This window comes from Staurois parvus, unplaced genomic scaffold, assembly GCF_062004578.1.
Source record: "Staurois parvus isolate SC_StPar_1 unplaced genomic scaffold, SC_StPar_1.0 ptg000154l, whole genome shotgun sequence".
In the NCBI taxonomy this organism is placed as follows: Eukaryota; Metazoa; Chordata; class Amphibia; order Anura; family Ranidae; genus Staurois; species Staurois parvus.
In genome coordinates this window covers 17,068,905-17,094,795 of record NW_028317950.1, presented here as the reverse complement: position 1 = coordinate 17,094,795, position 25,891 = coordinate 17,068,905, and the positions used below count along the sequence as shown (strand labels likewise).

The 25,891-nt window shown below is 39.7% G+C and overlaps 1 protein-coding gene across 1 annotated transcript in view; it reads left to right on the top strand.

Annotated features, from left to right (window-relative positions):
- The window catches only part of SETX (senataxin), a 256,689-nt gene extending 230,798 nt beyond the window's left edge, over positions 1-25,891 (top strand). The window contains exons 22-25 of the mRNA XM_089675124.1: positions 410-577; positions 11,768-11,866; positions 12,902-12,989; positions 22,635-25,891. Coding sequence (XP_089531250.1) covers positions 410-577; positions 11,768-11,866; positions 12,902-12,989; positions 22,635-23,267 — 988 coding nt within the window. The 3' untranslated portion in view covers positions 23,268-25,891. The remainder of the gene's footprint in view (positions 1-409; positions 578-11,767; positions 11,867-12,901; positions 12,990-22,634) is intronic.

Below are 25,891 nucleotides of genomic sequence, written 5' to 3'. Positions count from 1 at the left end.
AGGTTTGTGCTCCCCAGTATTGTTTTGTCCACTGCTGCCACCTTCTGTTGGTATTCTTCCTCGTTTGGTGTCTTCTCACTGCAGCTAGTGTTGATGTAATTTATGTGCATGCGAAATTTCGCCTGAACTCAATTGTTTGCATTCTGCTGATTCTGGGAATGAGCCAGCAGTGTACATAGCTGAAAAAAAACTAAGATTATTTTTGACAGAAGAGACATGCTGTCTATCTTCTACCAAAGACAGCGGAATGGGGGGTGGATGGGAAGATTGTTCCTTAAAGCTGAGTTTTGCGGTATGACTGTGGTTTTAATCATTTCATTATGCAGCTGTATTTCCAGATTTGTCAGTTAGACTTCTGTAGGTTATTTGTTTTTCTTTTAAAGCTCACACTTTATTTTTTTTTGGACAGGTCCTTCTCCAACCTATCGGAAATCCAAATGGTGGTGGCCCTAATAAAGCTTATTAAGAGCAAGAAAAAAGAGTTCTGCTTCCGAAATATTGGCATTATTACCCCGTACCGTGCTCAGAAAATCAGGCTTATTGCTGAGCTTAAGAAAACTTTTGGTGATAACTCAATGTGAGAAAATTATACAACTACAACCTTGTACTTTCCATGCGTAAATAGAAGAAAACCAAAATCTACACTCTCGTGCTCTCTTTCAATACATAGAATTTCTCCCTATGTTTTTGTTTTTTTTTATAACAAATGATTATGAAATATAATCCTCTTAATCGTTCAGGGCACAATCTTGATATTCATAGACCCTGGGTTTATAGGCTGGACATTGGAAAAGCTTTTGAGGATATGCTCCCTGGGTGCCCCCTATATCCTTACCCCACTCTGCTTTTGCAGTGTACTAAGGTGATGGACATCATCTGTTTACAGAGAAACTACACTTAGTTTGTTATTTTACTTTGGATTGTTTAAGTCTTCAACGTCTTCAATACAGCAATAAAAAGCAGTGCATCTGGGTAGGTGCAACAACGCCATAGACCTCACATTGTGGGGATGCCCTGTAATATAGCTTGAGCACTGGATCACCTTAGCACTTGGTGCAACACATACAATTAGCTACAGGGTGCTATACAAGTCCCAGAATTTTTTAATGTATGGAGTAAGGACACAAATATCCAAACTGCTTTAGGAATAAGTTTGTATTAGGTATATATAATACATACAATCACCCAGTAGGTACAAATAAAAAAAGTATGTCATTTAACATCAAGCACAATACAACAATGATGTATACTCCATTGTTGAATGACAACAAAGAACATGCATGCATATAGGTACAATGAGATGCACTTAAAATGTTTGTTCAGAAATTCAGTACCCATAATAGCGTAATGAGAAGGAAAGCTGAGTATTTCTAAACAATTACCTTCAAATTCAAAATTTTCACATGGATTCTGCAAGACTGATTATTGCCTCTCTGAGATGAGGGGAATGCCAAGGATTTGTTGACATTCAGGGTTCTTTTCTGGATATTCCTATTTACCTACCTCATCAGCACTTTGTGTTTTGTAATAGGAAACAAACAAGGTACTTGCACCCCTGCTTGCCCTTGTAAGAACTCAGGCATTAAGGTCACAGGGTATCTAGACAACTTTATTTTGAAGGACTTCTGTTCCAACTGCCAACAGCGTCCACAGGGCTATTCAGGCACTTCAGCCACGTATTTCTGGCTGTGTAATCAACTCTGGAAAAATATGCTCTCCAACCTTACCTTCTGGCATGCTTGGGCAGTCCAAGCAACAGTCTTCCTTCCAGGAAAAAAAAAATCCGGTCTGTATAAGATGTCATGCTTGGTCCTCCAGAAAACAAACTGGTCTCTCTTATGTCTCCTGCTCAGACCTCAAGATCAAAAGACATCCCTCTGTGAGATTCATTAAGAGTTCTGCAGCTCTCCAACACAACATCTGATTGGCATGGAACAAACATACTCCCACTCTTGACCTCATTATACTTCTGTCCAGCCGAGCAGGGAACTCCCTAGCTGGGTAGATTGTCAATCCAACCTTGACAATGGAAAAAGTAATTTCTACCACAACAATGGAAGATGATGATAACCAGCCTCCCAGGCTGGGAAGGAGCATTCCAGTTTCTCAGTTCATGGAACATGGTCACCCAGTGAAGCCAAGCTCTCCATCTACATCTCCAAACTCAAAGCGATAAACATGGCTCTACATTGGACCACCCTCTCTCAGGGACATCTGATCAAGGTGCAATCAGATTACAGCTGTAGCCTCAATCAATCACCAGGGGGTATAAGGAGTCATGCAGTCTTAAAGGAACCAAGTTTTATCATCTCATTGGCAGAGAAATACTGTCCAGTGATCTCTGCTGTCCACAATCCAGAAGTGGACACTTGGGAGGCAGATACCTCAGTCGTCACCACCTGGACCAAGGGGAATGGGCCCTTCATTCTGACATCTTTAACCTGATATGTCAGGTATGGATGTGGATTTCCTGGCCTCCAGGTTCTGTTGAGCAAGTTATTCCTGTTTCTGGCCAGGACCAAAGGTCCTCTAGCACTGACATTGGATGCTCTGATAATTCCCTGGACTCCGCATAGCTACTTTTTTCCTTTCCTCCAGTGTCAATTCAGCCTCGCTTGATTCGCAAAATAGAGAAGATACTGGTGATTCCTATTGCGCTATATTGGCCCACAAGAACCTTGCACGCAGCCATACTTGGACTTCTAGGCCTCTTCCAAACAGGACATATCTGCTGTATCAAGGTCCTCACTTCCATCCTGCTTCTCAGTCATTGGCTTTAATAGCATGACTGTTGAAACCCAGGTCTTGAGGAGACAGAGGTTCTCCGACTGTCATTTCCACATTGCTAAAAGCGAGGAAAGCCACTTCCAGAAAGATCTACCATGGTACCAAAGATTACTCTGTGCCTTGCATTCTGGCCTTCCTAAAATCTAAATTTGACCAACACTGGGAATACCAATTGCTGGATCTAGTGTAGATACCAGGTCAAAAACAGTTGCTATTAGTGTCTCAAATGGCTTAAATTTAAAAAACAAAATTATACATATTGACAATTTTTATTATCCACTTGAAGACCAAGCATTTTCTGGCACGTTTTTGTTTAGTTTTTCTTTAGTTTAAATCTGTATTTTTTGCTAGAATATTACTTTTAACATGCAAATATATATATATATATATATATATATATATATATATACACAGTGGGGATCGAAAGTTTGGGCACCCCAGCTAAAAATTTGTGCATAAAGAAGCCAAGGAAAGATGGAAAAATCTCCAAAAGGCATCAAATTACAGATTAGACATTCTTATAATATGTCAACAAAAGTTAGATTTTATTTCCATCATTTACACTTTCAAAATAACAGAAAACAAAAAAATGGCGTCTGCAAAAGTTTGGGCACCCTGCAGAATTTATAGCATGCACTGCCCCCTTTGCAAAGCTGAGACCTGCCAGTGTCATGGATTGTTCTCAATCATCGTCTGGGAAGACCAGGTTATGTCAGTCTCAAAGGTTTTAAATGCCCAGACTCATCTGACCTTGCCCCAACAATCAGCACCATGGGTTCTTCTAAGCAGTTGTCTAGAAAACTGAAACTGAAAATAGTTGACGCTCACAAAGCTGGAGAAGGCTATAAGAAGATAGCAAAGCGTTTTCAGATGTCAATATCCTCTGTTCGGAATGTAATTAAGTAATGGCAGTCATCAGGAACAGTGGAAGTTAAAGCAAGATCTGGAAGACCAAGAAAAATATCAGACAGAACAGCTCGCAGGATTGTGAGAAAAACAATTCAAAACCCACGTTTGACTGCACGATCCCTCCAGAAAGATCTGGCAGACACTGGAGTTGTGGTACACTATTCCGCTATAAAGAGATACTTGTACAAATATGGCCTTCATGGAAGAGTCATCAGAAGAAAACCTCTTCTACGTCCTCACCACAAAAATCATCGTTTGAACTTTGCAAATGAACATATAGACAAGCCTGATGCATTTTGGAAACATGTTCTGTGGACCGATGAGGTTAAAATTGAACTTTTTGGCCGGAATGAGCAAAGGTACGTTTGGAGAAGAAGGGGCACAGAATTGAATGAAAAGAACCTCTGTCCAACTGTTAAGCATGGGGTTAATCATGCTTTGGGGTTGTGTTGCAGCCAGTGGCACAGGGAACATCTCACGAGTAGAAGGAAAAATGGATTCAATAAAATTTCAGCAAATTTTGGATGGTAACTTGATGCCATCTGTGAAAAAGCTGAAGTTAAAGAGAGGATGGCTTCTACAAATGGATAATGATCTTAAACACACCTCGAAATCCAGGGGGGACTACTTCAAGAGGCGTAAACTGAAGGTTTTGCCATGGCCTTCACAATCTCCTGACCTCAACATAATTGAAAAGCTATGGATAGACCTTAAAAGAGCAGTGCGTGACAGACAGCCCAGAAATCTCAAAGAACTGGAAGACTTTTGTAAGGAAGAATGGGCAAAGATACCTCAAACAAGAATTGAAAGACTCTTGGCTGGCTACAAAAAGCGTTTACAAGCTGTGATACTTGCCAAAGGGGGCAGTACAAGATATTAACTCTGCAGGGTGCCCAAACTTTTGCAGACGCCATTTTTTTGTTTTCTGTTATTTTGAAAGTGTAAATGATGGAAATAAAATCTAACTTTTGTTGACATATTATAAGAATGTCTAATCTATAATATGATGCCTTTTGGAGATTTTTCCATCTTTCCTTGGCTTCTTTATGCACATTAATACAAATTTTTAGCTGTGGTGCCCAAACTTTCGATCCCCACTGTGTGTATATATATATATATATATGTGTGTATATATATATATATATATATATATATATATATTTTTTTTTAGCAAGGGCCTCTTAAAAATGAAATGGCGATCGTTGCAGTTTTTTATATCACATGGTTTTTGCACAGCGTTTTTTTTTTAAATGCAATTTAATCACTTTTATTCCTATTACAAGGAATGTAAGCATCCCTTGTGTTACGGAATGTGGCATCCGACCCTTGCCCTTCTCACCAATTTGTGACCAAAGACCAGCAAATCTCGCACCCCGCTGTCACTTTCTTAACAATGCCACTCTCCGCTGCGCCCTGCACAAAGATTTTCCAGCTTGTGGGACCACAGTCTATGTGCCAGCAGCCTGAGAGCGATTGCCACTGGGTTAGGTTAAATACGCAATTAACCCTTCACACTTCCACCAATTCCTTTTTACAGAGAAAAAGAAAACTCACAAATCCTAGCAATAACACTATGATATTAGCATAAGCGTTTGCAACACACACTGTCACCACACAGGTATATTCAGAGGATTATTACATACAGTAGCACTTTTCAAGAGACTGGAATTCTTTAGTTTGCAATAAAAGCTTTAGAGACCGTTTCAACACTTTTGAAAGTAGTGTTTATTACTAAAAAGGTCAAAATGGTGCAATGAAAATATTTACAGAAAAAGATGTTACAAAGAAATAAAGAGAACAATAAAGCAACAGAGAAGTAAAAGAAATGAGTTAAGAAGGTAGAATACTTGCAAAGATGTTGCATTGGCTCTCAAGTCTGTTAAGATGTTTCTCGATTGATGTTAAATGAGAGCTCCCCTTCACCAGGCCTGTCAGTCTTTTTTTCTATGATATTAAAGGGGTGTCGCCTGAGAACAACTGACCAATCATCCAGTTTAGGGGATGGGTTCTAGGAGGTCACCAAGTTTATGACCAAGTCCCAACTACAATTTCATACTAATATTAACTTCCAGTATGTGCAGATGGTATTCTAGCAACTGGCAGATTAATATTCAGAATTATATTTCAAACGCAGGGATACCAAACGCAGCGTACCTTTGTCACCCAGGAGGGAAGAGACTGCTTTCTTCCCTTTCCTATGTGCTAACATAGTCATGTAGGTCCTTGTTTGGCTCGGCATGAAATGCCCAATTCAAATATATACCTAATGTTAATGTGCCCAGTTCCTGTTGGATGCTATGAACTGTATGTGAAATGGTTCTATGTGGAATAGACTTTTTATTGCATGCTCTGCATTCCTAAGCTCTAATGGCCTAAAAGGTCATGTGTGATGGCTGACTGAGTTATTGTTTTACGACAGGGCAGAGGAAAGTGTCTTTGCAAAATAGACATCCTGCCAAGACTAATTAGCAGTTTACAGCTCTGGAGCTGGCCTCTATTTGTGTTTTATTTAAGATAAGAGGCTCTTTTGAAGTTGGTTACAACTTATAGCCACAAATTCCATTTTCATGTGGAGGAGGGGAGAAAGATGATTGTTCATGAAAAACAAAATGGCTGAGACCTTAACAAGATGGCTGTCACATACAGCTTCCATGTCTCTATTGCGCATAATTATTACACCTTGTAATAGAAATAACCATGACAGGTCCTCTTTAAGGAGAGATCTGGGGTCAAAAAGACCTAAAAATATCTCCTTTATCTCTAAAAGCAAAAGCTTTAAAAAAAAAAAAACTTTTTTTGGAATCTTTTGCTTTAAAAGAGAAAAAAAATTGTTTACATCTGTTACGAACCAAAAGTGACATCATGACGTTGCTCTGGTTCTCCATGACCATAGAGGCAATCAGAGAGCATTATTTCTCATCGCCTCCATCTTCAGCCAACCGCAGCATCGGATAGTTTCTCGTGTGCCAGTTTTAACAGCCCAAGAAACGCCGTTGAGCAGTGGGAGGGGGTGACATCTCCTCCCTCCACTACAGAAAGCAATCCAGTCACTAAAGAGCCACTAGGACCACTTTTCAAGAGAAAGCTGGCCATCTGCTGAAATAAAAAATAGCGGAATTATGGCTGATATCTTCAGCCAAAACCATGGTAAGCCAATTGACAACCTCAACTTTTATATATACGTATTGCATTCATCAAGTGGTTAACCCCCCTGGCGGTATTCCCGAGTGTAGCTTGGGGTAAAGTTTCAGCACCAAAAGCAGTAACCCCGAGCTACACTCGGGCTTACCATGTGGCGCTGCTCCGGGATCCCTCGGTCACTTACCTTGTCCTGCGCTCCCGCGATGTCCCCCCTGTAGTGTCCCCTGTAATGTAATCCGGCGGATGCCGACATCTGTCATCTGGGTTCCGTCCCTTGCGAGCGTCGGGACGTACGGGGGACGGAACGGCGGGAAATTTGAAAATTACATATTGTGACATTCACTCAATACACTAAAATCACATAGTAAAACATTACTGTATCAAACCATTTCACATACATTTTGTCCCTAGTGCTTTGCCCTGTGCCCTGCCTGCATTTTTACCGTTCTTTCTGCCTGGAAACTGAGAAATGTCCATGGTGTCCAAAAAGCGTCCCTTTACATCAAAAGCGGTTTTAGACCAGCTAGAGAACAGCGATAGTAAATTAGAACTACTTGCAGAATTGAGTGATGATTCGTGGGGAAATTCGTCATCAGATACTGATTACGATTTTGCGACTTTGCTCAGTGATGTGCGAACTTGGCGCTATATTTGAAATTTCAGTGTTTTTGGTTGATTATATTATTGAAATAAATTTATTATTATATTATTTTTTATTATTTATTAAATTATAATATATGATTTCATGTTTCAAATTGTAACATATCTGGGATGTTTACCAGACTCTTGTTCGGACAGATTTCAGTGAGTTATTCCTAAAAATTACAGGCCTACAATAAAAAAAATATATATTTCCATGCAAAAAAATGTACCGCTTTGAGCACAGAAATATGAACATAATCAGACCGCTAGGGAGGTTAAATCAAATTACATACTAATTCAACAACAACAGTGTTGTCAGTTTTAACCGAGTATTGAAGGGTATTGGGTTTGTTCTTTTTTAAGCTGATTTTTGAATTTTTATGGAATTTGAATTATTAAAAATTAACATATTTTTTAATTTAAGCCTCTTGAGTCACACTAATAGTAACTACTTTTGATCTGGTGTCTATACTAGGTTCAGCAGTTGATATACAGTCAGGTCCATAAATATTGGGACATGGACACATTTCTAACATTTTTGGCTCTATACACCACCATAATGGATTTGAAATGAAACAAACAAGATGTGCTTTAACTGCAGACTGTCGGCTTTAATTTGAGGGCATTTACATCCAAATCAGGTGAACGGTGTAGGAATTACAACAGTTTGCATATGTGCCTCCCACTTGTTAAGGGACCAAAATTAATGGGACAATTGGCTTCTCAGCTGTTCCATGGCCAGGTGTGTGTTATTCCCTCATTATCCCAATTACAATGAGCAGATAAAAGGTCCAGAGTTCATTTCAAGTGTGCTATTTGATTTGGAATCTGTTGCTGTCAACTCTCAAGATGAGATCCAAAGAGCTGTTACTATCAGTGAAGCAAGCCATCATTAGGCTGAAAAAACAAAACCAGCCCATCAGAGAGATAGCAAAAACATTAGGCGTGGCCAAAACAACTATTTGGAACATTCTTAAAAAGAAGGAACGCACCGGTGAGCTCACCAACACCAAAAGACCCAGAAGACCACGGAAAACAACTGTGGTGGATGACCGAAGAATTCTTTCCCTGGTGAAGAAAACACCCTTCACAACAGTTGGCCAGATCAAGAACACTCTCCAGGAGGTAGGTGTATGTGTGTCAAAGTCAACAATCAAGAGAAGACTTCACCAGAGTGAATACAGAGGGTTCACCACAAGATGTAAACCATTGGTGAGCCTCAAAAACAGGAAGGCCAGATTAGAGTTTGCCAAACGACATCTAAAAAAGCCTTCACAGTTCTGGAACAACATCCTATGGACAGATGAGACCAACATCAACTTGCACCAGAGTGATGGGAAGAGAAGAGTATGGAGAAGGAAAGGAACTGCTCATGATCCTAAGCATACCACCTCATCAGTGAAGCATGGTGGTGGTAGTGTCATGGCGTGGGCATGTATGGCTGCCAATGGAACTGGTTCTCTTGTATTTATTGATGATGTGACTGCTGACAATAGCAGCAGGATTAATTCTGAAGTGTTTCGGGAATATCTGCTCATATTCAGCCAAATGCTTCAGAACTCATTGGATGTCGCTTCACAGTGCAGATGGACAATGACCCAAAGCATACTGCAAAAGCAACCAAAGAGTTTTTTAAGGGAAAGAAGTGGAATGTTATGCAATGGCCAAGTCAATCACCTGACCTGAATCCGATTGAGCATGCATTTCACTTGCTGAAGACAAAACTGAAGGGAAAATGCCCCAAGAACAAGCAGGAACTGAAGACAGTTGCAGTAGAGGCCTGGCAGAGCATCACCAGGGATGAAACCCAGCGTCTGGTGATGTCTATGCGTTCCAGACTTCAGGCTGTAATTGACTGCAAAGGATTTGCAACCAAGTATTAAAAAGTGAAAGTTTGATTTATGATTATTATTCTGTCCCATTACTTTTGGTCCCTTAACAAGTAGGAGGCACATATGCAAATTGTTGTAATTCCTACACCGTTCACCTGATTTGGATGTAAATACCCTCAAATTAAAGCTGACAGTCTGCAGTTAAAGCACATCTTGTTTGTTTCATTTCAAATCCATTGTGGTTGTGTATAGAGCCAAGAATGTTAGAATTGTGTCCATGTCCCAATATTTATGGACCTGACTGTATGTTTTTGAGGTGCAATAATGCCTATAAATTAAGTTGTCCTTCGATGGCTTAGTTCAGAGATACTGTGTAGTGAGCTGATCCCTGTATCTTGGGATTGCTTTAGTCATAGAGTTATCAGTACAGCAACATTAACCTATTCATCTCCAATGTATATGAACTGTTCATTAACCTCTTCACCACCTCCTCCCTCTTTGTATGACCTGTATGGACTATACCAATCTATCTTTCTACTCCTCAACTCACCCCATCAGTTTCCCCACGTATCATCTATTTTCTAACAGACATATTAGACTGGATGTCACACCGCTTCCTGAAACGCAATCTATCCAAAACTGAGCTCATATTTCCTCCACCCCTTTTTAACCAATGATACCACAAAGCTGCTTATTCACTCCCTGGTTAACTCTCGCCTTGACTATTGCAACTCCCCTCCTCATTGGCTTACCTTTACATAGGCTATCCCCCCTCCAGTCCACCATGAATACTGCTACCAGGCTCATCCACCTTACCAACTGTTCAGTGTCTGCTACCCCCTCTCTGACAATCCCTCCACTGGCTTCCACTCCAACAAATAAAATTAAAAATACTAACAACTTACAAAGCCATCCACAACTCTTCCCCCAGCTACATCACTAATCTGGTCCCAAAATATCTACCAGACCACTCTCTTCGATCCTCCCAAGACCTTCTGCTCTCTAGTTCCCGTGTCACCTCCTCCCATGCCCGTCTCCAGGAATTTTCCCAAGCTTCTCCCATCCTATGGAACTCCCTACACCAATCTGTCTGACTATCTCCTAATCTATCCACCTTAGACGATCCCTGAAAACCATTCTCTTTAAAGAAGCCTATCCTGCTTCTAACTAGTAAACTGCCTTTTTTTTCCTCCATTAGCTCATCCCCCCACAGCTATTACCTTTTGTATCACTCAACCCTTCCTCCTAGATTGTAAGCTCTAACGAATAGGGCCCTCTGTTTCCTCTTGTACCAAATTGTATTGTAACTGTTATGTCTACCTTCATGTTGTAAAGCTCTGCACAAACTGTTGGTGCTATATACTGGGAAGGAAATAAGTATTTGATCCCCTGCTGATTTTGAATGTTTGCTATTCTGTCTCAGTGTTACAATACACCTACCATTCGATTTTTAGACTGATCATTTCTTTGTGAGTGGAAAAACATTCAAAATCAGCAGGGGATCAAATACTTATTTCCTTCACTGTAAATCCTGTATAATAACTAGTACACCAATAATCCGCTCTAATTTTTAGCCATCTCAATACTGGTGTGTTTCATCTATAAAAAAAAATTGGGCAAAAAAACATATCTGTCCTGGCATTTTATTTTAACAAAATGGAAGGGAAATTTAGTTTCTTTTCAAAATGTTTTTAATCTTTACTAATATTTGGGGAAAGAACAGTCAGTGATATTAAATACCAGCAAAAGAAAGCGATCTGTCTAAATAATACTGATATGGAATTCATTGTGTACAGGGTTGTATAGCAATTGTCAAAGTATTTCAGCACTAGAAACTGATATATGCACTGGTAATGAAGGTTAAAGAACAAGAGTAGAACTTATATTAGGTTTTAAATGCTGTCATTGGCCTGATAGATTTCTTTTCCTGTTCTGTTTTCCACCTGCCAACTAGATAGGAAGTGGGTAAAAATCTGTTTTATGGCCACACAGATAATGAACTCCTGATAGAGGTTCTAATCTCTGCCCCCAAACTGCTAGAAGATGTGTTTTTAATGCAGTCTGTTTCCCCACATGGATTTCCCCATTTCCTATACTGTCTAACACACCAAATAAACAGGAAATGGGGAAATATCTCACTTTCTGTTCAACACCTGTCAAAAGAGCAACTGGCATGGCATTCAGACTGATGATAACCCCATTTCATGAATGGTGATGCAGTAAAATTTGAGAGTTTATATTCCTTGCTCGCTCTGGCCACAGCTAAAAAAAAAAAAAAATGTTTTGTCTGGAGTTGGGACTGTAATCTTGTAAAACTCTCCAATAATGTAGCAGTGTTTTGTGCCTTACCTGGTTTATGCATCTCTAATATGGATAGGGCCAATTTTAGATTATGTAGTATCCTAAATTTGAATTCTGGATGCAGATATTTACCTTGTGATCTTGCTTTGTCCTAGGCCAGGTGAAGTGGACACGGTTGATGGTTTCCAAGGTCGACAAAAAGATTGTATAATTGTCACATGTGTACGAGCCAATTCAATCCAAGGCTGTATTGGGTTAGTAAATTATTTTCTTTCACATACACTCACTGAATGTAGCCTGTGAATATACTGTGAATATACTGTTCTTTTACATATAATGGACTATGTTGTAACCATTTAATTGTCCCCGTTAGTCTACATCTACCTTTTAATTAGTAATATACTGTAGGAGAGAAAAAGAAATGTAACCCCTTTGGGCCTAAGTGTTAAACAAATGGTAATACGTAAGCACAATTTTGCAACTTTTGACATGTGTTAATAAAACAGTACATATCACAAATACTTTGTGTATCCAGGTGGATTATACCTATTTATTTATTTTTTTTATCATCAAAGGAAAACTGGCCCAAAATAGTAAAAAACATAATTTTATTGTAGCTGTATATTTCTTCTTACTACCATAACCTACCACCAAAGAACAACCCAAAATAAATTATCTTGCTCCTGACAATCGCAGCAATACCACTTAAGTGTATGTTGTATATACCTGTAGTACAGCCTGGAAACTGCACATTTTGTTTGTTTTGTTTATCCTACCTAAAACACACTGATACTAATTCAAAAAACAATGTAAATCCTTCCCAAAATATACTGACCATGACCTTTTGACCCTCACTTGACCCAAACACTAACCCTGGCACTGACCTAGATCAGACCTTGATCTAGTTATTTTTTCTTTTATTTTTAGTTATTTTTACACACAGCTGTTTGATTTATCTGCAAGGAGAGAGAGATACAATGTTTCTTTCCTCTCCATTCACAGAGAGAGAAACGGGTGTATATCACAGTGACTGATCACTGTGACAGCCAATCAGATTGTTCGTACGGGACTCGGGACTCTGTGCTGGGAGCTGTTCAGTACGCTCCCAGCACAAACACAGATACGTATGTTTGCGGCCCCACAGAAGACAGCCCAGTCCAGTGGGGCCGCATATATATCTACTGTAGTCACCGTACGGTTGAAAAACATGTCAGCATTTCTGTGTAATTTCATAGTAACTCTTACAACAAATATTATACTTTACCTTGTGTAATCTGCTCCATTTACAGATTTTTGGCCAGTAGACAACGTTTAAATGTGACAATTACAAGAGCCAAATTCAGCCTGTTCATCTTAGGAAGCTTTCGAACACTGATGGTAAGTGTCTACTAGTTTGCTGACTTGAAAGGGCGTGATGAAATTTTGGCGTATAGCATTTAATGCCTTATGTATTTTACTTAAAGTAGAGTGTCACATTTTTTTCTTCTATTCTTATTAAAGATTTTTCTAACAATAAAAAGTATGTTGTTTCCAGTAACATCTACTGTGGGAAAGGAGGAAGTTGCAATATACTAGGTGTCAGTCTCTTTTCCGCCATATCCAAGATACTCCTCACCCGAGGTCCCAAACAACTCTTACCAAATTAGAAACTACAAGAAAAGCAAGGGAAGGACAGGCAAAGGGGTAGAGAGGTCTGGGGGACAACAGACTAGGAAATGCAAAACGTAGCGTGAAAAATAAGGGATGGGAGGGGGGACAAGAAGGAGAAAAAAATTGAAGGAGAAAAAAGGGGTATCGGGGACACAGAAACAAGGGGGTTCTCGTGTTAGATTAAAGGTATCACTTTTCTCTGAGTTTCTTAAAGCAACTCTTCTGCACATAGGATTGGAACCTAATATAATCCCCAAAGTCCAAGCCCTTCATCACAACCCCACTGCTCGATTCAGGTCCAACGGCTTTCTCTCTTGTTCTTTAAGAATCCACAGTGGCACCCGACTGGGTTGTCCCCTTTGTCCATTACTAAACATTCTAACAATGGAACACCTAGCAATGGCGATTCGTGATAATGCAGACAATCTCCTCCTTTACGTCATGACTCCACATATATTCCTCCCTTCCATAATCCTTGAATTTGATGCCTTTGGGCAAGTGATCAACTTTAAAGTTAAGTATGACAGAACAGTGGTCTTGAACATCTCACTAGCATCTCAAGACTAATCACACATCCAATTGAACTTCTCTTTCAAGTGGCAGAGACAAGCTATTAAATACCTGGGCATTCATATTCCTAACTGCTTATCTGCACTTGCAGACCTGAACTACAAACCTTTCCTTCACACAGTCCATGCCTGTTTGCAATCCTACGACCAATCACATTTCTCTGGTGTGGATGCATAAATATTATCAAAACTGATGATATATTACCTAAATTACTATATGTATTCCAACAATCCCTGTCCCTCTTCCCCCAGGCTTCCATAGTATCAACACCATCATTTGTAACTTCATATGGCAACACAAATCAACCTCGGATTAAGTATACTACTTTGTCATTGCCTAAGAATATGGGGGATGTGGCTCTTCCTCGTGCTGTAAGTTGCTCTATCTTCATGCTTCCTTCCCCCCCCCGTGCACACACACACACTACTAGGCCTTGTCTACTGACTGACCATGCATTTCCCCCAACTCTGCGAGCCTCTTGCTTTCTATCATGGGCCAAGACTTCTAGAGTGTTTCTCTCTCTTACTTTGTCTCAGAGCTCACTACACCCCTTTATCCAGCCTTCTGCCACACTGTCATAAGCCCTCCACTGCTTGGCTTGAATACTTGCAGATCCGTTATTATTTTCAAACCTTATAATCACAAGAGGCCCTTCTCCATCCTCATATGGACTTTGAATCATTACTTCTCCAAACTGAAAGACCCACACATGCGCTATCCTCCGCATACAAACACATTCACGCTTTTTCTTGAAGTGCTAAGAAGAACTTGCTGTTACTGAGGACAATTTAGAATGGGATAAGATACTAGTATTTACTTACAAAGCAGGAGCATAAATTTTAAATCATATCCAGATGGTATTGATGCCCTTCGGTCCTGCATAACATTAATGTCTCTATACCAAATGTTTGCTGGAGCTGCAGGAACGCCCTGGGTACTATAATACATGTATGGGGAACCTGCCCCTTAATCACCCCATTCTGGGACAAAATCCTTCATCTGTATCATCAACTTGCCGGACATTGGATTCCTAATGTTTCTCTGATCACGCTATTATCTATACTGCTTGGGTCCTATAAGCAGAATTAAATAGACTTACTCTGCCATTTTTTAATCGCAGCATGTACTTTTCTATCTAAAAACTGGTGTAAACAGGGCACCACACCCCAACCAACCCTTCCCCCCCGGTTGACTGGACTCCCCAAGCAACATGGGACAATGAAATTGTCTCTTGGGAAAATGACAAATCCTGAAGCTTACAGTATTATCTGGTCTGTGTGGAACTATTTTAGCTATTCCTCAGAATTTGCCACATACTTCCCTTAAAGAGCCCTTCTGTAATACTCATCTCCCAACTGCTTATATCCTAGGTGATACGTGGGTACTCGAGGGATGGCATTGGGCTCCAGGTTCAGGGTTTTTTGGGGTTTTTTCAAGGGCATTCATTTATCTGTTAGGCTTTTCATTTGTTCCCTATGATTTAGTTCCTATTAACACTTGATGATCAGGGTATGTCACCACTCACCTTTTTCTAGTTATATGAATATATCTTTAATTTTGTGCCCAGTCATTTGCAATCTATTTTGGAATCCACACTCATCCATCTTTCAAATGGAGATGTTCTATTCTGTAATGTTTGTATACGCAATAACTTTCAAAAACATTTTTTAACCTATCCTGTTTGGGAAACTCCATTACACAAATATATTTAACCTGATAATTCATTCCTTTGTCACTGGCACCTTTGCAGTCCACCAGTGTCTAGATATCATGGCTCGTGCAGCATTGGTCAGGTGTCTGTGGGGGCATTTCTGGTTGAGGGAGCCCGGATTGCAGTTCGATGTAAAGAAGTTAGAGCTCTTGCTTAAAGGGTTGACTAATTTCTGATACGTTTGTTACTATGTCTTTACCATTCTACCAGAATGATTGAATGTCACGCATGCCCAGAAGATACGCAAAAGGGTGCCCTTTTCTCTATGATATCTCCAACATGTTTGGGAGATTTGTGCAAGACAGCAAGAGTTCTATACCAACACAATATAAAATTATAAATCTTATAATAGGTGTGATTGCTAAGTAATTTTTTGTGAGTTGACAAACAAACATCATCCAGTGATTGTGAGCGAGGAATTTCAGCAGAGGATATGTGTGTGCTGAGGGACTTTGAGGGCCAGTTCACACTGACTTGCTCTAAAATGTAGAGAAAATGGATGTAAATTTCCATCCATTTTAGTTGCACACTGACATCCGTTGACATACATTTTTGACGTCTATTGACATGCATTTTAGCGTGCGTTAGTGTACTGCATTTTCACAGGATATCTTGTGCATTGTGTTGACATCCACTTACATCTGTTGTGTTGCGTTAAATGCATATATGTTGCATTTTAGAGCAACGCAGCATTATGGTGTCAATAGGACACATTGGAATTTTATTGTTTTTCAGATGTCTTTCCGTTGATCTGCGTTTTACAGCTGCGGTAAAACGCAGATCAAAGTACTGGTGGGAATTGGCCCTAAATGATCCAGACATTGATTGATTGAACAAATGGTATTTTTCACTCAACTAAGGTTTGCTAGTTTTTGGACACTCTGCAGAATAATGTTCATAGGTCTAAAAGTAGAAGCACTATCTAGAAAATATGCTCTACTAGATCTGGTAATTTCTAATAATGCAGAGTACATTTCGGATATGAGGCAATACATAAAGCTGAACTATACTCACCTTGGCACCAGCAATGCGGCATCCCGGATCTCTATGCCCCACTGCTGACGTCTTTGGGTGGCTGGACAGCTTCTGGGTCTCGATTTGCTAGCCGCTTTCATTGACCAGGTATAAATGACGTCACTCCCGCGCATTCACGGGAGTTCAGTCATATTCGGTGTTTCAGAGTCTGTACAGTGAGTTGCATATGCAGAAGAGACAAAGCATGTCTCTTCTGCATTAAAATTCCTGCCTGTTTGCCCTTTTTTTTATTTTTTGACCTAAAGTTCCACTTTAAACAAGTTAAACGAAAGAGACACGATTTAAAAAAAAGAATTGTGACTGAATGTTCTTGAAAGAGCACAAGTGGAAGTGTTTCAAGGTTATGAAAAACAATGGCTTTCTCCATTGCTTTTTGTTGCAAAATAAATATAAGTGAACAAAAGTTTAAATCTTTGCGATTCAATTCTAGTCTTAAAAAGGAAATCAAGGAAAGAAAAACTAGACCTCAAAAAATAGAAAAACAGAAGGGACAGATTTGGCATATAATGGTTACAAGGAATATTTGAGGAAATGCAAACGTGCAGTCAAAGCAGCTAAGAAAAATATTGAGAAGCACATCGCAACAGAAGCAAGAAAAAACTGAAAAAGTTCTATAAATACATCAACAGTAAAATGTTAAGTAAAGAAGTAGACCCCAGGGGAAAAATGTGCATTTATTATTTATTTTTTCTAAAGGGCTGGCAAAGCAATACCAGATTCTCACGATGGCTGTCTGCCTGTACCTATTTTGAGAGCAGGAAAAGTTAGAGAACAACAAGATCGCTCGCCAATGTCCTCGCAGTTAATTGAGAACTACAAGCTGTTAGACGCAATGGCTGAGGGTAGTTGTAGTCTGTGGCCGTGTTGTAGCAGGAGAAGATTCCTGGCCCACTGTCATAGGATTTGGGGTGGGAGGGATTGGTGGAACTGGTGGTAAGAGCTGAAACATGTAACATGTTCCAAAAGGTGAACCTATCCTTTAATTTTTAAGCTAAGGTCTATTGAAGTGGAGGAAATTATATGTAAGTAGATATAGGGTTGGCTTTAGGAGCAGTAGAGAGGGTAGTGTTGGATGGTGTGGTGTGCCTCATCCTCCATTATCCTTTAAACAGCATTAGAACCAATGCTGTTTAAAGGATAAGTTCACCTTTCATAACATGTTACTCCCATATTCAGGGTGTAACATGTAAAGTGTTATGATCAGACTGTGGCCATGCGGGACTCTGTCCGCCCAGCTGTGTCATTCATTCACTGTGTTCTGTGGGTGAGAAACTACAAGTCCCAACAGCCTTAGTGGCTGTCGGCTTGTAGTTCTCAAACTATCACGGTGCTGTGGAGCACCAAGGCAGTTCATTAAGTCTTTCTGTCAATATACAGTCAGGTCCATAAATATTGGGACATCAACACAATTCTAACATTTTTGGCTCTATACACCACCACAGTGGACTTGAAATGAAACGAACAAGATGTGCTTTAACTGCAGACTGTCCACCTGATTTGGATGTAAATACCCTCAAATTAAAGCGAACGGTGTAGGAATTACAACAGTTTGGATACGTGCCTCCCACTTGTTAAGGGACGAAAAGTAATGGGAAAGAATAATAATCATAAATCAAACTTTCACTTTTTAATAGATTGCAAATCCTTTGCAGTCAATTACAGCCTGAAGTCTGGAACGCATAGACATCACCAGACACTGGGTTTCATCCGTGGTGATGCACTGCCAGGCCTCTACTGCAACTGTCTTCAGTTCCTGCTTGTTCTTGGGGCATTTTCCCTTCAGTTTTGTCTTCAGCAAGTGAAATGCGTGCTCAATCGGATTCAGGTCAGGTGATTGACTTGGCCATTGCATAACATTCCACTTCTTTCCCTTAAAAACTCTTTGGTTGCTTTTGCAGTATGCTTTGGGTCATTGTCCATCTGCACTGTGAAGCGGCATCCAATGAGTTCTGAAGCATTTGGCTGAATATGAGCAGATAATATTGCCCGAAACACTTCAGAATTCATCCTGCTGCTTTTGTCAGCAGTCACATCATCAATAAATACAAGAGAACCAGTTCCATTGGCAGCCATACATGCCCACGCCATGACACTACCACCACCATGCTTCACTGATGAGGTGGTATGCTTAGGATCATGAGCAGTTCCTTTCCTTCTCCATACTCTTCTCTTCCCATACTCTGGTCCAAGTTGATCTTGGTCTCATCTGTCCATAGGATGTTGTTCCAGAACTGTGAAGGCTTTTTTAGATGTCGTTTGGCAAACTCTAATCTGGCCTTCCTGTTTTTGAGGCTCACCAATGGTTTACATCTTGTGGTGAACCCTCTGTATTCACTCTGGTGAAGTCTTCTCTTGATTGTTGACTTTGACACACATACACCTACCTCCTGGAGAGTGTTCTTGATCTGGCCAACTGTTGTGAAGGGTGTTTTCATCACCAGGGAAAGAATTCTTCGGTCATCCACCACAGTTGTTTTCCGTGGTCTTCCGGGTCTTTTGGTGTTGGTGAGCTCACCGGTGCGTTCCTTCTTTTTAAGAATGTTCCAAACAGTTGTTTTGGCCACGCCTAATGTTTTTGCTATCTCTCTGATGGGTTTGTTTTTTCAGCCTAAGGATGGCTTGCTTCACTGATAGTGACAGCTCTTTGGATCTCATCTTGAGAGTTGACAGCAACAGATTCCAAATGCAAATAGCACACTTGAAATGAACTCTGGACCTTTTATCTGCTCATTGTAATTGGGATATTGAGGGAATAACACACACCTGGCCATGGAACAGCTGAGAAGCCAATTGTCCCATTACTTTTGGTCCCTTAACAAGTGGGAGGCACATATGCAAACTGTTGTAATTCCTACACCGTTCACCTGATTTGGATGTAAATACCCTCAAATTAAAGCGGACAGTCTGCAGTTAAAGCACATCTTGTTCGTTTCATTTCACATCCATTGTGGTGGTGTATAGAGCCAAAAATGTTAGAATCGTGTCGATGTCCCAATATTTATGGACCTGACTATCTGCTTGCCAGTACATTCCCGTACGAGCAAGCGGATAAACTGACCGATTTGCAGGAGACCTGCATGACACCAGCTCCTTCTTCAGCTTTCTTTTAAACCCCATTGCGTTTGAAATTAAAAACACAATTTCTGTATTTGCTGATAATATAGCATGATACATCATATGCCAAAATTATTTTTCTGTATCAACATTACATGGAAATGGACTGAGATCTGACAGTAAAATCTCTCTTTATATGCAGTAAAGCATGCTTGTTATACTCACTGTGGAACCTAAGGGGTTAATCCTCTGCATTTGATCCAGACTTCTTTGATTTTCTTGAGAGAGTGCATGTGATCAGCACTGTCCAGACAGAAGTCAGGGGTTCTGCACCCTCCTAGAGCAAAATTAAAACTTCTAGCAGTGTCCAGCCAAGCACTGGTTAAAGCTTGTAGAAGTCACAAGACTGCTGTAAGTGCTCATGTGAGAAGGTATTTAGCAGTTTACAAAAATAATTGCACTTCCATGTTCTGTGGGAGACCAGATATAGCGAATGCAGGATCCTGGGTTTAGTAACACTTAAGTTTTAAAGCGGTATAAAACCAAAACCAAAATTGTAATATTTCGCAGCTTACCAATCAATCGATGTGATGGCTGCATTAGTTTTCTTTTTTAGGCTTTTTTTCCCCCCCTCTGTGTTACCCTGGTGATCTGGCATGTAACAAATTCCCTGTATTAGAATGCCCCCACTCTGGGTGCAGGTTTGGACAGCAGCATTACCAGACTGAGGGGAGCGGAGTGTTAGATGTACTAGCAGATTTACATACACTAACACATCAAAGCTAGACTCCAGCTAATACTTTATAAGCAGTTACAGCAAACCGTTTTCTCTTGTGGGATATAGGTTTTCCATAAATAAATAAAATCTAATCATTGTAAACACCCCTGATAAATGGTTTCTCATCCCTGTAACTGCAAGAGTGCTTGTTCTTTTGATAAACAAGCTTACTGGCTGGATTACAAGAAAAATAGAAGAAATAAAGCCTAAAAAAAGAAAACGAATACAGCGATCACATCTAAGAATTGGTAAGCTGCAATACATAAAATGATAAAGTTATGCTTTTGGGTGCTAGAAATTTGGGGGCATGATGCTCAGTTGGTGGGGTTACACTGGGAGAATCTGTGGTTGAATAAGTTCTTCTATGACTGACACATTTACTTTGTTTTCAAAAGCTACCCTTCTCTTGTGCAGACAGTGGCATATGTAGGATTTTGCCTTCTGGCAAGCTTTTTTACATTCTCATAGCCCAGTCTACCCATTGATCTGATTTGGAAAGGTGTCATTAATGCCTGGATGCCCAGGCCAAGTTTAGCATTGTCCACATGTGTCGGGTTAGCTTGGCAATAATTCTACTTTTTCTACCTAAATATCTTTTATTATAGCACATATAACGCTGCAGTTCAGTATTTTAATTTAAAAAGCTGGACATTATAATTTTTTAAAATATAAATGTAAGTGACAATTACACTATTTAAATAGTTGATCTCCCTGCAGCCTGACTGTGGCATTAATCTGCAGGCCGAAGGCTTAGAGTGACACGGAAACCTCCAGTCTGCATGTGTTTACTATGTCATAGCTGACAGTCATCGCATGACCTGGAACTACTGTGACTGTGATTAGTTCCTGATTTGTATGTGCAATTGATTGCTTTCAATCCAGACTAAAAGAAAAACTAAAAATCCTCCTTCGCTGATACGGAAATATCCTAACCAATAGCGGCCAACACCCAATAATAATACCAATCAGAACAAAAAATGAAAATGAATGGTGCAGCGCTAACTACAAAAGTGAATACAAATGAATAAAAATAAATGTGTATCCATATAATCATAAAGTGCTAATAAATCAACAAACTAAAAATATACATATAACAATAAAGTGCTAATCAGAACCGTGATATAAAGTAGACAATACTAGTGTATGGGTCACCTTAGTGACCTAAAAATTGTGATAAACACACACAATATATAATGAAATAAACTGGTGTTAAGTGTCCTTGGTAATAATCAAAAGACCTTTTAAAGCAAGTACTAATAAGTCCATAAAGTAACAAGTGCTGATAAAACGTGCTAAAACACCATGCAATGTGTTAAACATGAACACTTTTGCAAGTGCCAGCACACTTTAAATCCACTCCAGCTGCAGTGCCTCCTCACCTCCTTCCTGTGACCCAAAAGGGCCCAACAAGCATTCAGGATCACTCTGGATCCTTTATATCTCTGGCTATTACCTCTCCAGAAAGCCAAGGATCATAAACGGTCTCCTGTTCAGCCTCCAAATGCTTCCTCCTCTGCCTTTTATAAGGATACTCTGTAGGGTATATTACTCACAATCCCAGTGAGTAATAAAAAGATCCACCAAAATGCCACAAAGCCACCAGGCAGACCAACCATGTGGCAGCATCAGACCATGTGCAAGGCCACAAGAGGTATTAGCCGGAGGTATAAAGGATCCAGAGTGATCCTGAATGCTTGTTGGGCCCTTTTGGGTCACAGGAAGGAGGTGAGGAGGCCCTGCAGCTGGAGTGGATTTAAAGTGTGCCGGCACTTGCACGAAGTGTTCACATTTAACACATTGCATGGTGTTTTATCACGTTTTATCAGCACTTGTTACTTTATGGACTTGGTAATAATTAAAAGACCTTTTAAAGCAAGTACTAAGGACACTTAACACCAGTTTATTTCATTATATATTGTGTGTGTTTATCACTATTTTTAGGTCACTAAGGTGACCCATACACTAGTATGGTTCTGATTAGCACTTTATTGTTATATGTATATTTTTGGTTTGTTGATTTATTAGCACTTTATGATTATATGGATACACATTTATTTTTATTCACTTTTGTAGTTAGCGCTGCACCATTCATTTTCATTTCAATCCAGACTGTCACCGAAAGCTTAGGTCTCCACCAAGTGTCATCTGCTTGCTCTCAAAAGAAGGGGTTTGAAATTTAAATGACTTTACATTTTGTGCATTAATCTTTGTTTTTTGGATACAGGAGAACAAGGACTGGAACCATTTAATCCAGGACGCACAGCGTAGAGGTGCTCTTGTAAAAACAAAGAAGGAACTTTACCAGAGAGATGTGAACAGAATACTGAAACTGAAGCCTGTAATACAGAGGACTACTTCTTTTCCTCCCACTAAACCAGTAGAAGTCCACACACCTCCAGTGGAAGCACCAGGCAGAGGCATCAATACTCTACCAGTACATGGAGGTCCACCTCTCACAAGAACTATAGCACACCCTGCTGTAGATGTAAGGTTACACAACAGTTCCAGGTCTCTGTCGGTACCCCCAGTGCCAGAAAGGAAAATACCCAGCAATATGGGACCTCCTGCTATTCCTTTAGCATCAAGTGGAAAGCTGCGGGATCCCAGACTGGCGCGCCGGTGTGAAGAAACAAGGAGTAACAACACACCACCATCTAGTCTGCAGCAGAGTTCTAATACAAACTTTTCCCAAGGTCGTCGCTATCAGAACTTTTCTCCATCTTCCGGCACGGGAGTTAAACGACCTTCACAGCCTTCACGTGGAGATCCGTGGTCCAGCCAACTACAAAATGAAGACAGAGATCAAGAATATCGAGGTCATAAAGCCAAGCAATTCCAGAAAAGGAAAGTGTCTTAGTGGTGTTCTAAATGACCAAGGACTCCTTAGTATTTTACACTGGCCCTCTTCTGGACTTGAATGAGTGATGTGTATTGTGGGAATGTCAAATACTTCAGCTGTACACAGAAAAAAAAACAGATGCTCTTTATGAAAACTCTCAGCTGGAGAAAAAAATTCTTACCCTGTAACATAAAGGGGAAAGGGATTTTTGTACAATAAAATGTATGTAGTTGTGTAACATAACTGTGCTAAGGTGTAAAGACAGCTTATTTTTATTCCAAATGAGGGTTTTATAAAGTTCCTTTAAACCATACATCGTAAAACAAGTTAGTATCACAAACCTATAATAAACATGTTTATAGTAGCTAGACAGTTTTTAGTGCCACTTGCATTTAATTCCCTGCACCTGTCCTGTTAATGCTTTACATGTAGGCTGCAGTGTTTCTGTGAACAGAATCTTCAGCTTATGTTTTTCATAGTGGAAAAAGAAGCCTTTTGAGTATTGAGATTTTCCTGAAACCCTATTTAGCCATGGGTAACAGAGAATGTATGAAAAGTCCTGGAAACACATGTTGGCTGCCCCTCTTGAAACCTGAACCAAAGTTGCAACTATGGCCAGGCTAATGGATGTTTAAACATTTACATATTCTTAAGTACAGGATGTTTAAAATAATCCTTCCCCGACTTTTGTAATTGCAGGCACTATGAAGTCATCTGAGTTGTTTCTGATTCTGCTTTCCCCTCCCAGCAGTCACTTGGCATGTGTACAGGAGGGGGAGAGTGCTTTGGCTAAACTACTTATCTTTTTTTAATTTTGAGGATGAATTGCCCCACAGTGCCTTCGGTTAAGTCCGGAAAGGTTTCTGTTAAACTTCTTTTGATTTATGTAAGTGTTTGAATTCCTTAACTTCACCAAGGATTAGCGCAAAACTAAAATAATTGATTATTATTTAAAAACCATAAAGGGTCAAGGTGATTGGTAAATACAGTGAGTATACCCAACTAACTTTTTATAAGCAAATCTTTACTTGACCTGCAAAGGTTGATGTTAACTTAGCATTATGAACTTTTATATTGTTTAAGGTTTCTGCTCCAAATCTTATATTCCCATTTGGGGAGGATTTGAAAGGAGTTGGACCAACGTCAACTTCAGAGTAAAAATTTGTATTTGCTTGTTAACTTCCGTTTCTAAATCTCAGAATTTAATGATCGTTCATATGTGGCTTTTAATGAAGGTGACTCCGCTTCTGTGATTTTTTTTTTTTTTTTTTTTCTCATCATGTGCTCAGTTTAAATGACCTCTGCCCTCTCAGGGTTGACTTCAAATGCAGGATAAAGGTCTAGATATTATATAGTTTAGCATTTCCAGTTAAATTGTCTAATTGAACTGCGCACAATCGTCTTAAAACTAATCACACTCAGTTCAGTTTTCACTCATACACTACATTTGTGTTCATCTTTGAAGGTTAGACATGCCGTCCTACTTTTTATCCAGCTCTCATCCAGCTTCTGTTTATTTCTCCTTTGGCCTAAGGCTGCCCATAGATGGATCAAAATTCAGCTGATTGAGCAGGAACCAGATGAATGTTAATCCATGTAAGGGCACTGTGGTTGTACAGAAGTCAATCTACCAAATGACTTCTGTACAACGTCCCTAACGGATTTTACTGCTCGCTCAGCACTGACTGCTATAGCTGGGAGCGCTAATCAGTGTATTCTGACAGCAGGGAAGTCTCCCTGCTGTCAAAATTCAATAGCTCAGCAGAAGGATTTCCTTATCCACCTTGAATGTGTGGATGGGGAAGTCTGGTCAGTTTTTTGTTCAACCCTCTGCTTTAAAGAAAAAAAAATGACTTCTATATAGGCTGCCTTATAGACAGAGAATCCACTTCTGCAGGGAGTACACTTGCTGACTATGCAGATCTTGTTTTGTTTTATTTTTTCCCTGAATTGAAGCTATGGCTACTTTCATGTTTTGGATGTTCATGGGGGGTAATGTATGAAGTTTTTTATAAAGAATAAATTAAAACGACTGAAAAGTAATCTTCAGCAATCAGATTTTCGATACGCTACTTTTTTTCCTATTGTAAGAGTGTATGTAAATACTTCTTCCAAGATTTTATATCAGATACACACTCTTAAGCTTCTCTTCAATTTCCCAAGTTATCTTTCAGGACACAGGTTTTCCCTCATCAATGCCGTTTTGAAAGATTCCTGGAAAATTAGGTACCAAGTTACTAACACTGATTTTCCAGCAGGATTTGTTGTTGGTTTCTATAGTAATTAACATGATTGTCGAAGCTCTTCCAACATTGTAATCGCCAAAAATGTACAAGTCTGGCACACAAAAATTCTGGAAACCCTGGAAAGAAATTGCAATTATACGAGTCTTCTACTGTATTCCCCAATTGTACTTCTCTTCTGACTTTTTATATCCCATATATAAGATGACGATCTTGTTTGCAAGGGTGTTGGCCCACTTGCCTGTTGGTTTTATAAAGCACCTGCTTAATTGTGTTTTTTGTTTTTTCAAACCCTGTAGCTGTGGAGGTATGTCTTCCATGTTGATCATAGTGGAAATTCCACATCACAGTTACCATTTGCCATAAATATAATAAAAGACAAAAATGCTGTTCCTTTTA